The sequence below is a fragment of the Gossypium hirsutum genome, chromosome A01 (genome assembly GCF_007990345.1).
Source record: "Gossypium hirsutum isolate 1008001.06 chromosome A01, Gossypium_hirsutum_v2.1, whole genome shotgun sequence".
Lineage (NCBI taxonomy): Eukaryota > Viridiplantae > Streptophyta > Magnoliopsida > Malvales > Malvaceae > Gossypium > Gossypium hirsutum.
In genome coordinates, this window is record NC_053424.1 from 11,513,818 (window position 1) to 11,529,813 (window position 15,996).

Sequence of the window (15,996 nt, forward strand, 5' to 3'; positions counted from 1 at the left end):
TGTAAGTGTTACTATATGGATTGTTTTGAGGTCGAGGATTACTACCCATGTAGTTTAATTGCTCGTTATCCATGTTGTGGCCATAAGGTTGGTATTTCGAATAGCTTGTTCCACCTACACTTGCTTCGCACTACATTACTGGGTGAACCTATGAAGAACTAAGAAAACCATCAATCTTTTTATTTAAAAGTTCTACCTGATTAGAGAGCATGGTGACCGAATCGACATTTTAAACGTGAGCTGTTTTCGTTGGCTTTGTCCTCATGACTTACCACTGATAGTTATTCAGTGACATCTCCTCAATAAACTCATAGGCATCTTCAGGTGTTTTATTATTGATGGTTCCGCCAACAGCTGCGTCATCCATTTGTTGAGTCGAAGGATTTAGACCATTGTGGAATGTTTGTACTTGGAGCCAAAGCGGTAACCCATGGTGAGGACACCTTCTCAAAAGGTCCTTGTATCTCTCCCATTCATCGTAGAGTGTTTCTAAATCCATCTGCACAAAAGAAGAGATATCATTACGTAATTTAGCCGTTTTAACCGACGGAAAATATTTTAGTAAAAAATTTTCGGTCATTTGTTCCCAAGTAGTAATTGACCCTCGTGGTAACGAGTTTAACCACTATTTAGCTTTGTTTCTCAATGAAAAAGAGAATAACTGAAGACGAATGACATCATCAGAAACACCATTAATTTTAAATGTATCACATAGTTCTAAGAAGTTGGCTAAATGAGAGTTGGGATCCTCATCCTACAAACCATCAAACTGAACAAACTGTTGTATAATTTGAATAGTGTTAGGTTTTAATTCAAAAGTATTTGCAGCTACAGCAGGTCTAACTATGCTCGATTCAGTTCCTCTTAAAAAAGGTTTAGCATAATCATACATAGTGTGTGGAGCAGGATTTTGATTAATCGCAATTGCAGGAGGTAGCTGATTGCCTTGGTTTTCAGCCATATCTTCGGTTGGGGGTTGAGTATCATCTTCTTACTCGTTCTCTGTGTTCGTAAGCTTCGCCTTTTTTCTCTTTGATTTCTGCGAACTGTACGATCGATTTCTTCGTCAAAAAGTAATAGTCCTGACGGGTTTCTTCTAGTCATAAACTATAAAAACCTTCCAAGAGAAGGAAAAAGTAAATTAATAAATAATAATAAAATTAAATTAAATTTCAAGAAAAATAAATGGCTAAAGTAATAAAAATTGAGCGTTCCTAATATCTTAGTTCCCCGGCAACGGCGCCAAAAACTTAATCGCGTGATTCCGTGATAGATTTTAAATATTTATAATTACTCATTCTTGAACTAACTATTATCGCGATGTAGGCAAATGTACCTATCGAACAGTAGTATAGTTTTAGCAAGACCGGATTGTCGAACCCAAAGGAACTAAAAGTACTAGTAATTACTGTCTTTTTTTATTATCTAGCCTAAGAATAAAGAGGTTTTGTTTTAATTAACTAATTATCTAAACTAAAAATGCATAGAGAATAGAATTGGGAATTGCTTTCGGGAAAATCGATTGAATGGAGACAATACCTAAGGAAAAATCCACCTAGACTGTACTTGTTATTCTCGCTCTGAATCGGACGATTTATTCATTTAACTTGTTCCGTAGAGATCCCTAAGTTATGTTATTATCCCTATTCAAGACTAATAACATCTAATCTCTAGATTGAATAACCGAGACTTTTCTCTAATTAACACTTTAGGGTTGCATTAACTCGATCTATGGATCCCCTTATTAGGTTTCACCTAATCTGGCAAAATCTTGTCACCCTATGTCTAGGCGCGCAATCAACTCCACTTAATTATGAAAAATGTACTCTTAGACAGGGTCTATTCCTCCTCTAAATAAGAGCTTATCTTGAATCAGTATCCTGGGATATCAAAACAAGATTTAAGAACACATAATTAAGAACAAGTTAAATATTTATCATACGATTCAGAAAATAATAACAAGATTCATCTTAGGTTTCATTCCCCTTAGGTATTTAGGGGATTTAGTTCATAACTAAATAAGAAAACATCTCAGAATAATAAAGAATACAAAACATAAAGAAAACTCAAAACTCCTGAAGGGGAATTGAGGAGAGTTCTTTAGTCTAGATGATGAATTCGACTTCTGAGAAGAATCAATCGACTTTCTTGGAGTAATTCCTTACCCCCTACTCCTTCTCTCCTTTTCGTCCTCCTCTAGGGTGTATTTATAGACTTTGGAATGCCTAAAAGCCCTCAAAATTAGCCATTTCCGAATTGGACTCAACTTGGGCTCCGCAGGGACACGCCCGTGTGACACGCCCACATGCGATTACTTCAGGCCATGCTCGAGCCTGCCAAATTGACACGACTGTGTGGTCTACCCGTGTGAGGAGGTCTAGGCCGTGTTGATTTCGTACTTTGGCCTATTTTCTCCGTTTTTGGCCCGTTTCTCGTTCCTTTTGCTCTCCTATACTCTCCTAAGTGTAAAACATGAAATTAAAGCATTAGGAGCATCGAATTCACCAATTCTAATGAAAAATCATCCATAAAATGCATTAAACATGGGGTAAAAATATGTATAAATTACGCTTTATCATTATTCTAACTAATGTTTTAAACATAAAATGCTATGCTAGAGTTGTGCTCTTATGGTTGAGCCACACTGGTAAGAAGGTTTTCAAAGAACTCTTTGCACATTAAATAAGACATGATAAAAATTTTGAAAATAGTAAAAACAAAATTAAGATGGTAAAAAAACCAAATTACAACCTGTTGTTGAATTGAAATAATTGCTTCTTGACATTGTGCTATTCAAATGTATTATGGGGTAAGGGACAGGACTGAGAACAAAAACCAATTTGCATAGTAATGTACAATTCTATTTCTTTTGGGTTATAATTGAATGTATAGAGCCATGTCCCTGGTATGATGCTTAGATTGTTTCCTTCTTGTATGTGAATAGTGAACCTGACCCGGTTTAGCTAAGGCATTAGAATGGTGGTATTAACTGATTTAAAGCTTTCTCTTTATAGGCGCTAATAACATAAAATATGCTGAATGCAAAATTCTTGGTTTTTTTTTCTTTTAATTGCAAATTCTATTTAAAGAAAGCATAACGACTGCCTTCTTAGATGATAATCATCTAATACAAAATGTTTTCTTCATTTTTATTTTTACTTACTTTTTTTTGTTGGGGGGCTTTTAGGATCTACTTGCAGCTGTGTAGAAGATCAACTCAAGTTTGAACAAGAAAGAAAAAAACAAAAGGTTATAATTACTTTTACCAAGATAAAATTGAAGCCCTGGGCTTAGGTAATGCACCGCATCCTACTATTTGTCTGTAGTTTGATTATATTTTATTATATTCCTACGGCTTTAGGTGTAACATTGAACATGGATTTCCGTCTGGCATGATATATTCAGTTTCTTTTTCAAGATTTTCATATACTTAGATGGGTTTTAAGAGGATCATGTCCAGATACGTGTCTTGGGAGGATTATTTACTTATACCCATATTTGAATATGCATTGGATGCATGTGCCAGATACAGATATTTCAAGAAAAATGTAAAGTTAGAAGCCACATAATCAGCATATTCCATTGGTTTAATCGGGGAACACTTATTGCACTGGCAAGTTATGTTGTTAGAAGTTAGAACAAAGCATGTCCTAGATTAATTATTTGCAATCCGGATATATCCTCAACCAAAGATGGCCAATTCATTATGTCTAAACGTCAAACATAGCATGTAAATGGTTAACATCTAAAACCCGAGTTGACAAGTTCTGATTGGTGCATACAGGGCCTAAAGGACGAGCTTACTTGCTGCGATTGATGCGCATGAATCATCTTATTGTGGAGACCACTAATGGGCGGATTTCTTACTGGGTGTTGTGAATTAGAACCAACCTGTTGTGAATTAGTTATTTTGTTAATAAAATTCATTGTTAAACAATGATGGGAGGTAATATTCAAGGTTCAATTAATTTTTATTTAAAAAAAAATTTAAATCTAATTTTTCATTTTATGGAAAAAATATTTTTAAAAACGATAAATGGGTAATTGAAAATATAAATTTTCAATCTTAATCATCATTTAATTCCACATTATTAAAAAAAAGCACAAATTGATGGAATATTTAATAAAAATATTAATTTTAACTTTTATTTATCTTATAAAGGTTAATTTGTACATTTTTTTAATATTAAATGTAAAATGCAATGTAGATTGTAATTATTAAATCGTTGGTAGTGATTTTGCACTTGAAGGAGTGACGCGACAGTGAGCACTTTTCTAACTCCAAATCTGAAAATTGAAAACACAAAAAACATAAGAATTGTTTACACAATTCGGTTTCTCTATGTTTGCGAAACTTAATTTAGTGAGAAATATTCACTCTCTCTAACAGTTACAACAAGTAAACCTAATCTATCACATATTTCGTGATAATTCTTCTCACTTTCGAATCTTGAAGAACAATACTTTCACCATTAAGTTTACCCCTGTGAATTCAACAAGTAAAATTACAACACAACCGATTTTACTAACAATTTGTGCTCTAAGAAAAGTTCCCTAACATAAATAAAATAAATGCTAAAAATTCTCAGCACAAAAACCTATACAAATCTCCCTTAAATAGATCTATGTTTGAAACTTACTAACGTAAAAGGTATATAACAATTCCATTTAAACAATAATATAATAATATATTTAGAATAATAGAGAATAAACTAAATATTGACTCTTGGTAACTAATCTCATAGTGTGTCAATTCAATCCAAATTTCTATATTACAAGAGATTGTCTCAGGAGATTTAATTCGATCTAATAATATTTTAGCATATTAAATATGTATTGCAGTTTAAAAATAATAAAGTAGATTATATATTTTTATAGTATTATATATTTTGATGTTTTTAATTCATATAATAATAATTATATTAAGAATGTTATTAAATTATATTTTTTATTAAATTATATTTAATACTAATTATGTTAAAATATGATTAAATTATTTATTATTTTTATTAAATTATTTTCAATAGTAATCTTATTAAAATTTAATAACAATAACAATAGTTATCTAACTAAAAAAATTTTGCTAAGGGTATTCTAATTATTTTAGTTTTTTGCCTTATGCTATTACAATATTATTCTATTCAACCAAACACAAGAATACTCTTACAGACAGTGAACCAAACGTAGCGCTATTTTTTAAATTTTACTTTTTAAAGAATTACTTTTTACTAGACAAACTAGGTCAAAAATTTAAAATTCCTGCCAAATAATTATTTTATAGTGTTGATTAATAAGCGAAAAAAGAAATAATTCTTGAATCCTTGAACTCCAAGTACTACCGGATCTTCCACCACTTGGACTCCAAGTAATATTAATTATTAAATATTCTATTTGGATCTTTGATTTTGATGTTTTGCCACTGCCCTTCTCTTTCACAAATAACTCTGAATGGACTTTACTTGATACCCACATAATTATATATGCTCTTTCCACAGAATAAACAAATCATATGCTTATGTATGCTCTTGCATCAGCAGCCTACTGTACCTTTCTCAAATGATCGGACTCCACACTTGGCTGTATATATAACAGATGTTGGTACGCTAGTCTTGCCATTCACTTCAGTTTTCCTTCTTTCTACTCATATTCCTATGGGTTCCCAAACCCAGCAGCCTCACTTTGTGCTGTTCCCTTCCATGGCCCAAGGCCACTTGATCCCCATGGTAGATATCGGTCGATTGTTAGCGCAGCGTAACGTGATTGTTACTGTAGTTACGACACCTCATAATGCAAGCAGAGTCCAGAAAACGATTGATCGAGCTGTTGAATCAGGCCTCGCTATCCGTTTAGTGCAGCTCCGTTTTCCAGGCAAAGAAGCAGGGTTACCAGACGGGGTTGAAAATATAGACATGATATCTTCAATGGAGGACTTGTTCAAATTCTTCACTGCAGCAAACAGTACGGACAAAGCAGTGCAGGAATTATTTGAGAAGCTAACACCACGCCCCATTTGTATTATTTCGGACATGTTTCTGCATTACACCCTCAAAATTGCTACCAAGTTTCAGGTCCCAAGGATATCGTTTCATGGAATTTGCTGCTTCTGTTATCTTTGTGTGCACAATCTGAAGTCCTCCAAGATACTAGACAACATAACATCTGATTATGAATGCTTCAAGGTGCCAGGCTTGGCTGAAAAGGTCGAATTTACTAAACCCCAGTTGCCGCTTAACCTTGATGAATCCTGGAAGGACATTTTTGATACAACAACAAAAGCTGACGAAGCATCATATGGAGTTGTCATAAATAGTTTCGAAGAGCTGGAATCACCATACGTGAAAGAGTACAGGAAGATAACAAAAGCTTGGTGCATTGGTCCAGTTTCTCTGAGCCACAAAAATGAGTTGGAGAAGGCTGAAAGAGGTAAGAAGGCTTCAATCAATGAGCAGCAATGTTTGAAGTGGCTTGATTCTCAAGAACCCAACTCTGTAATTTATGCTTGTCTTGGGAGCATGAGCACCATGAAATCTCCCGAACTGATAGAGTTGGGTTTGGGCTTGGAGGCCTCGAACAAACCATTCATTTGGATCTTAAGAGGAAATAATAACGCATCGAACCAAGTGATGAAGTGGATTGAAGAGGATGGATTTGAGGAAAGAATAAAAGGAAGAGGATTTGTAGTTGTGGGATGGGCTCCCCAAGTGCTCATTTTATCACATCCTGCAATAGGAGGTTTCCTAACTCATTGTGGATGGAATTCAACAATCGAAGGCATTTCTGCTGGCGTTCCATTATTAACATTGCCACTTTTTGCAGATCAGTTTACCAATGAGAGACTTGTAGTACAAATACTAAAAATCGGAGTGAGCGTTGGGGCCAATGAACCTACGGCCTGGGGAGTTGAAAAATCTGGGTTCATGTTGAAGAAAGAACATGTTAAAAACGCAATAGACCAATTGATGAATGAAGGAAACGAAAGCATAGAGAGAAGAAAACGAGCTAAAGAGTTCGGAGAGAAGGCAAATAAAGCTGTTGAAGTAGGTGGATCTTCTTATCTTAATATGACACTATTAATCCAAGATATAATCCAACAATCTTCACAGATGGGTGTGGATATGATTCCAACCTCAGATCCCCATGAGAATTAAGGAGATATAATAAGAGCGAGGCTCTATCTAATAAGAAAACCGAGATAACCTCAAAGAGTGATTTATTTAGTTGTAGTTTTTTTTTGTGTGTGTTTCCTATTATTATCATTTAGGGCTAGTTTGGATGGACGGTGTGTTTACCTCCGGTGAGGTTAAAAACAGCAGTGACGGTGAGATTAGTTACTGTAGCGGTGAGATTGGGTACTGTAGCGGTGAGATTAGAAACAATGGTGGAGTGTGTGTTTGGATTCAAACGTAGCTGTAGCGGTGAGGTAAGAATAAAAAATGACTATTAAGGACATTAGATTAGAATTGATATATAATAGAAGTTTTTTTAAATTATTTTACTTTTTTAAAATTATTAAAATATATGAATTTATAAATTAATTTAATAAAATATTAAAATGTATCTTTCAATATTTTAATGAATTATATAATTAATTTAAATTATTTATTAGATAAAATGATAATTATTTTTAATTTTTATATTAAATATTTTTTATAACAATGATAAATATTATTTTCACAAATAGTAACATTATACTTGGATCAAATTTTGAAGTATCTAAAATGATAATTTTTAATTAAAAAATATAATAACATAAGACATAACAAGTTTCATTATTACTAGAAATTAGGTTTTTAATTATATATTTATTCATATAAAATTATTTATTTTATTGTCAAATTTTAAAAAAGAAAATGATAATCTAATCGTATAAAAAAATAGGAAAGAGCGTTGATTAAAAGAAAAGAAAAGGAAAGGGTAAGAAAGAAAATTGAATTGTTAAACGCAGTTTTAAATCTCCACTAGCCCTTAAAGTAGCAGTGGGAAAAATGAACTGCGTTGTGATGAGATTTTTGCACCATTGTTATCCAAACAACGGGGAGAGCTGCGATTGCACGATTAACCGAGCAAATCTCACCGGAACGCAGGTGCGGTGGAATCCAAAGGCAGACTTAGTGTCTTGCAGAAAACCACCTTTTGGTTTAATGAAATAATTACGGTTTTTCAATTGTCATTACTTAACAGTATTGATTTTTTTTTTCTATTTTTTTTCTCCTTTTCTAAATTGATGGTCGACTCTCAATCATCGAACTCCTCATGATCCCAAACCCCAAATGTTAGGCATATTCATAGTGCCATAGTTTCCAACTGAACGTACTTTGCAAATGTGAAGATTAGCTTCTCCGTAGTGTCATAGTTGCCACCATTTCCCTTGAGAATCTTTTGTTAGAATTATAACACATTAATATAAACATAATAAATCATGATTTGTCTTGTCAGATCGTTAATAATAAAAACGAGATGCAAAAACATATATGAATCCGTCGATATGTTGTTATCTTTGAATCATGTAGTTTCGATCTTTCAAATTAATATACAAAAAGTGACTTTTTTTTTCTAAATATGGGATGTCAGAAAGTGTAATTTGGAGACTATAACACTAATATAAATTTTTTGCACATTCACCCCATCATTAATTAGAAATTAGTTACTAGATTATCTACACATATTTGATCAATACTTCATTTCATTCAATAACTTAATCCCAATAAGCCTTAACTGTAACAGTTCGATTTTCAACGGTGTTATAAAAAGCAATTTCAAAATCTCATTTTCATTAATTGAGTCCGTAAATATTAAATATGAATATTTACGGAGTTAGTATAAAAGAATATTAATGTTTGATCCTTCAATTTTGTCTATTAATTGTTTAATTAGGATATATTAACTAAATTATAAAAGTTTTTAATTAACCAAAGACTTAGGGACTTATATTACAATTAGTCAAAAGTCCAAAATGATAAATAAAAAATTTTATAATATGTAATAGTAGATGGTGATGTGAACTTCCACTCATTTTTATTAATGGTGATTCAGTTTAATTAGTTAAGGTGTAATTAAGTTAAATATAAGTAATTAAATATTTAATTAAATTATATGAGGCAAATTTTAGTGGGTTTTTTTTTATTTTTTTCATTTCACCTAACTGGACATGCTTTTAAAACCTAAGAACAATCATTTTTCAAGCTCACGCTATTGGTCCCTGATTGATCAAAAATTAGATCAAACTGAATATAAATGGGAAAAAGAAAAAATTGTCGATTAGTCCCTATTTGTTGTTTAGATCAGACAAGTTCATATGATATTTATTTATATAGGTTGTTGTATATTTGATTTGTAATTATATATGTGTTTAGTTGTGAATTGATTTAAAATGAAAGATTTGGACTAAATTGAAAAGTGATGATTATATGTGAAATTGATGCATGTGTGAACTTAGTAAAGGTTAGAATACGATTGGTATGCCAATAGGATTTTGTGCTCACTTGTATAGGATTAATTACAGATGTTACCAAGATTCAATATTTGTTGTTGATACTCAAATACATATGACAAAGATTTAGCTCAGACGAGTAACTTGATATCGTTTTAAAGGTTTAGCCTAAACGGGTAACTTAACACGAATATATTCAGCTCAGACGAGCAACTGGTGTGATATAGATACCTATGTATCCGAGTTCGTTTACTAGGGTTCATCAAGCAAAATACTTTATTTGAAACGAGAACTGGAAATGAGATTAAATGAATTTAAAGTTCAAATGAATGAATATTGAATGAATTAAGTATAACGCCTTTGATCATGTGTGTGAACATATTACTCTTGAATTGAGTGAGTTGTGTCACATTCTAAAAATTGGGTTAGAAGATATGAGGTTAGTAAAACTGAGAGTGATCACGTTCTGGATTTTCAGTTAAGGCTATGAAAATTATGTTAAGTGTGTTAATCTGGTTTAGTGGATAGATGTTGTGCTTATGTGTGTGAGGTTCTAAGTTTGAATCTTTTCTTTGAATTTTTGTTATTTATGCCTTTACTTCTATTTCTAATCCTCTAGCATAAATAATATTTTTGTTCAATTGATGACAAGAATGAGTTTGTTGATTCAATAGTAGAGTAATAATTTACTTTTTAGTTTTGTGTTTGAATCCTCACAAATGCAATTGGAAATAATTTTATGTCAATTTCGGTGTCGTCTCTGTGAACGAGTTTGGTTTTTATTAAAACTCCTTAAAGTTTAGTTAGTTAGAAATGGAATAAGATTTGAATTCTTTTGATTATAAATAAGTTTTTAATTATCTCAATGCCTTTTATTTTTTTTATTATATTACTAATTGATGTTAGAATAATATATTTTTATTATTAAAATTTAAATATTAAAAATTATTTTAATAAATCTTGAATTGCACTTTGTATTCAAGTTAAAAAACACTTTTACTATAATTTAAATTATTAAATGTTGAGTTATACTTTACTTATATTGCAAGATTTTCTTTCAAATAATAGTTAAAAGTTCTCAAAAAATTCAATTGTCATTATTATTTTTAGGCTAAAATTATGGGTTGAATTTTTATTATTATTATAATTTACTTTAAAAAATAATATATTTAAATTATATTCAATAATTTGAATAAAATTATGTCCCGTAAAAACAAATTATCTAATGAATTATAAAAAGGAAACACTTGAAATTATGTTATAATACAGGGAAGCTTTTGGTCATTTTAATATTGTCTAAATAAATTTCTTTCTGTCTAACCTGTTAAAAAAAACTAAAAATACTCGAGTTTCACAAATTTTCAGCACATGAAACCCCAAAGGAACAAAAACAAAGTTGAGTTGATGGATTGCACATTGTAAGCCTCGGCAGTAACATGGTTAAAGCTCCATGAAATTGAAAGATGTCATTGCCATGAGCTGAGCTTTTATCAGAGACTTTTTCTTTCCAAGTACCCTCTTAGAAAACAGGCCATGAAAGGACTCTAAAAGAAATGAGATTTTGAGTACTGAGTCCATGGCTTTGCAGCTCAGCTGCATCATGAAAATGCAAGAGTTTTGTCCAGATCCATTAACCCTCCTCATCTTCTTGTCCCTTCACCTTTCTTTAGAGGTTTCCGACGTCTTCACTGCCATGCCTACTTTAATTTCTCAACTACTCTTCTTTTTTTCTTCATCCTCTTCTTCTTCATCATCGTCTTCTTCTTCTCCTTCTGGTCCTCCGCCATTAGTTAAGTATTCTAGAGCGGTTACCACATCACTCATCGCAGGCCGAGCGGCTGCATCGTCTTGCAGACACATTGCTGCAACTGCAAGTGCTTGGTGGAGACCCTTACTGGGATAATTCCCTTTTAACAATGGATCAGCCATTAATTGGAAATTCCTTCTATCTTTGAACAAAGGTGTTGCCTGCATAAAGGGATACTCAGAAGTTAGAGATGTATTAAGTGACTGTTTCATGATTGTTTAGAACAAATAGAACATTGCAGACTTGCCCAATTGACAAGATTTTGTTCTTCTGTTGGTCTTGAATTGTCTATTACTCTTCTTCCCGTGATCATTTCCAGAAACACAACTCCGAAACTGTAAACATCGGATTTCGCAGTCAATTGGCCTGTAAGTGCATACTCGGGTGCACAATAGCCATAGGTTCCCATAACCCTGGTGGAGACATGCGACTTATCTCCAGTTGGACCAATCTTTGCAAGCCCAAAATCCGAGAGCTTTGGATTGAAATCTTGGTTCAACAATATGTTTGATGCTTTAAAGTCACGGTATATCACAGGGGGGTCAGCTGTTTCATGCAAGTATTCAAGGCCTTTAGCCGCACCTATTGCAACTTGTATCCTGGTATTCCAGTCCAATGGCTTCTTGTCTGGGGGTATATCTGAGGGCATAATTACAAACAACTGAATATATTCACCAAAACAAAATCCCATTTTACAAATGGAAATTCTACAACACTTCAAAAACTTCCTTTTTTTTCACTTCAAAAACTTCTAAAAGACAACTTAGATGTTAAAAGCATACCTAGAAGGTGACTCTCCAAGGAGCCATTAGCCATGTATTCATAGACCAAAATCCTTTGATCCCCATCGGCACAATATCCAACCAAAGTTACAAGGTTAGGATGGTTAAGTAAACTCAACATCAAGACCTCAACCAAGAATTCCCTGTTTCCTTGATATCCGTTCCTGTCAAGTTGCTTGATAGCAACAACTTGCTATAATGGAGCAACAATATGAAAATTACTCACTATATGTGAATATCATACGTACTGTAAATGAATGCAGATAAAATATGTTAAAATTTTACCAGATTTGGTTCAACCTGCCCTTTGTAGACCCTCCCAAAACCCCCTTCACCAAGCTGATTCTCCGGGTTGAAGTTGTTAGTGGCAGTGCATAGGTCACGGTAATTAAAAGTCTTTGCAGTTATATTGCTTTTACCCCTTTTCAGTATTTCCTCGCTTATGTATCTCTTTCTGCTTGCGTCTGCCAAAATAAGAATTTTTGTTTTAACATCAATCAATCAACCACCTTTAGGCCCTGTCTTTCAACTATGTTACTCCTCGTGTGTGAGTATCTAACACCAATATGTATATGATACGGATATTTCTTTATATATTTAGAAGATTATATTTCCATACTCATATCATAAATGTATTCGAATCAAAGAGGTGAATGACAGAGATGAGCATAGCTTGGCAAGGGCAACAATTAACATCTACTCCAAATACCCATTTCATCAATAGAAAATTGAACCACGCCATACATCCCATTCATGAATTGAATTTCAGAAGAACAGGGTCAACAACTATAAACATGATGCTGATGACAAAATAGAGAAATTATGCAAATTCTCAAATAAAGTCATGGTTTGTTTAAAGATTGAAATGCAGGATGAAAATTGTACCACTCTTGAAAGAAATATTGGCGAATGAAGGCATAGCCACAGTTTTGGCTTCATTGGCGTCGAATTCATTGGTACCGCTCTTCTCCAATGATGCCGACCTTTTGCTGTTTATTTTCTCTTCTGACATACAACACGAAAAGCAATTCATTGTTTGGTCTTCCCAGCTATGATATTAACAACAAAAAGATTTTCCCGGAAAACCCAACTTTGTAAAATGTAGGAGAAAAGTGAAAAGGTCTGTTCACAACAACAAATTCCTTAAATAAAATTTATAAGATGATCCAAGTAGGAAGAAAATTCACAGCTGAGCTGTGAATTTTCTTAAATTTTCTCAGGACCTTCAAGAGATCACACGGAATTGTTTTCTCATAACATTTGTTTTGCCTTCTGTTACTTTCCCAAATCCATTAACCCCATATTTGCCAAAAATGGGTTTGATTTTCTAAAAGAAGCTAACAAACAGCAGAAAATTTCTTAAAAACCATTCTGGTTTTCTATTATCAGCTGTTCTATTATAACCTCATCCAATATTTACAGAGTTTTTCTTGAAAGAAATGCATTGATAAATTGTGTTATATACCTTCCAAGATTATTTTAATACATAATTATTTTTTATTCTTTTCTATAATATGTTTTATTTAATAGCTATAAAAGGGAAATTGGGTGGGAAATTGGTTTTAATACATGAAATTGAATGAACCAATGAAGGGAAATGATAAGTTGAGTGGCAAAGAGAAATTTTATTTAGTCACGAAATTATATTATATTTTTTATAATAAAAATATAATTTTATAATTTTAATAGTTTATATCTTTATAATTTTTAAATAATTAAATTAATTTTTTATCATTACTAATTTAAAATTTTATAAATAATAAAAAACCCTAAATGAAAAACTTTTCATTAGGAGGCGGAGCCCATACCAACTTTCCTGACTTCGCCTCTGATCAAATTTTGTATAATATAACTTAGTGACAAAAGCTGAGAGATGCTTCAAATTATATATTAGATAAATACCTACAATTTACTTTAACTTGAATCGCTAATTTTTAATGAAAAATAAAGTAAAATAATTTAAAGGTTTAAATCGAAATCACATGAAAATTATATATAAATAAATTTATTAATGTGTCAAAATTTGTATTAAATATAATATATATGATTATGATTATTGACAAAAAAATTAATACGAAAAAAAATTATCACGAGAAATTTTGAGGTATTGCAATAATTTCAATTTTGCTATATTAATGTATTCATTTTTTTATACCATGTTTATATTTTTGTATTTGGTGTTTTTTTAAGAACATCATAAACATATCATTACATGGGGATAATTTGTTTTATATAGATTTTAATGTGGTTTTTTATGCAAGTCATGTTTATGTTATTTTTATTTTATAATGTATTTTGCATAGACTATTATAAATAATCTATTTAGAGAATAATTTATGTGTTCGTATTATATTGCTTCTAAATTTATTTTATATTTAGATAATTTTCAATAATGATTCAACTTAATGAAAATATATATATTTGTATTCTACTTGTGCTTTTTTTTTCATGTTAATGATTTTATATGTAAGCTCGAACATATTTGTTTGTATCGTTTTCATGTTATGTTGTGCTTTTAACTATTCTACGTTGTTTTCATAATATTTTTAAATTTATTTCATATTTTGTATAATTTATTATATTTAATTTTTGAGAAATAAATAATGCTTAGATGTTAAAAAGACATAATGGTAATTTTGGCTCTTAATATTTATTTTATTTGTCAATTTGATCGTTATTTTTTAGTTAAATTTGACCACTAACATTTCTGAAAGAGTCAAATAATTTCTTTATGAAAATGCTAATTAAAACATTGATTTTTTTAATAATGTTAATGTGATAACTTGCGTGGCAACCTACATGACATTATTTGTCTTATACGTCACATCAATAAATAATTTGAAATTTATAAAAATATTAAAAGAAATCATCATGAAGTACATATGTATTACCATGCAGACTATATGTTTAAAAATTTAAGATTTTAGTAAGTATTCCCTTAAAAAAATTAGACTCTTTTTAAAAAATTGATGATTAAAATTGAATTTTTTTTTAAGAAAAAAGTTAAAGGCCAAATTTAATTAAAAATAATAATAGTTAAAATAACAAAAAAATATAAATATTAAAAGTTAATTTTATTAGTATGACTATTAAAAAACCTTAAATTATAGTAGCTTATCTAAATAATTAATTTTAATTAATAGTTATTGTTTGATGACATAAATTTTAAATTGACAAAATTACATGTAAGCTATTTGTTTACTTGAATACACTCGTAAGTCCTTTTTGTACATAACAAACTCATAAATTAAAAGAAACAAAAAAATTTATTTTTTTGTTAACCTTAGTGTCTGGCCCATTCGCCAAGAATGTTCAACTCATGATCATTTTTTGGGTTCGAGTTGTGTGTATTGCATATCTGATAGTGATTTACTCTTAATTGTGAGTAAGTGTACCAAAATAAACTTTTATCCTTTTATTTTATTTTATCACAATTATATTGATTGTAAAAGATTTATTTGATCTTAGATTTCATATTGAATGTCAATTGCAAAGCCCAAAAGGTAGTGGTGTCGAAAAAATACGGTTTCCAGACCCTATTTTCGTAAATCAGACTCTAAATATTTACGAAGTTATATTATAGGTGAATTAAAATTTGTTATACGACTGTTACTCACTAAGTTCTATAGAACTTACAAATGGCATCCTTTATTGTAGGATAAAATTGTCACCCGAAAAATCAAATGGAGGGCTAAGCCAGACATCACCAAATTAAGTAAAAATGGGACAATAGTCATAATATACATATAGAGGGGCACTCCAAGAGGTTATATGTAACAGCCCGATTTCAGTAGTGTCGAAAACTGTGGTTTCGGGACCATAATTCCGATGAGTGAATAAATATTTTAATGTTTATTTAATATTTATAGAGTTACACTAGTGTCATATTAAATTTCAGTTAAGAAATTTTGAAGTTTAGATAGTTAATTAATTTAAAAGGATTAAATGGAAAAAGGTACAAAAGTTGATCTGTTTTG

The 15,996-nt window shown here is 31.1% G+C and overlaps 2 protein-coding genes and 1 non-coding gene across 3 annotated transcripts; 2 read left to right on the forward strand and 1 right to left on the reverse strand.

Moving 5' to 3' along the window:
• Positions 1-425: 425 nt before the first annotated feature.
• On the forward strand, positions 426-532 carry LOC121206381 (small nucleolar RNA R71). Its single transcript, XR_005901444.1, has one exon. It is a non-coding gene; the product is annotated as a small nucleolar RNA R71 (small nucleolar RNA).
• Positions 533-5,615: 5,083 nt separating this feature from the next.
• On the forward strand, positions 5,616-7,209 carry LOC107917012 (UDP-glycosyltransferase 73C6). The gene has a single exon (XM_016846398.2). It carries the CDS (start codon positions 5,652-5,654, stop codon positions 7,146-7,148), a length of 1,497 nt encoding a protein of 498 aa, XP_016701887.2. The 5' UTR covers positions 5,616-5,651; the 3' UTR covers positions 7,149-7,209.
• A 3,474-nt stretch (positions 7,210-10,683) lies between these two features.
• LOC107917013 (probable serine/threonine-protein kinase PBL23) lies at positions 10,684-13,451 on the reverse strand. Its single transcript, XM_016846399.2, has 5 exons — positions 12,905-13,451; positions 12,305-12,483; positions 12,020-12,212; positions 11,485-11,876; positions 10,684-11,398 (listed from the first exon to the last, which is right to left on the reverse strand). The coding sequence occupies exons 1-5, from the start codon at positions 13,050-13,052 to the stop codon at positions 11,141-11,143; spliced, it is 1,170 nt and encodes a 389-aa protein (XP_016701888.1). The 5' UTR covers positions 13,053-13,451; the 3' UTR covers positions 10,684-11,140.
• Between the last annotated feature and the right edge of the window lie 2,545 nt (positions 13,452-15,996).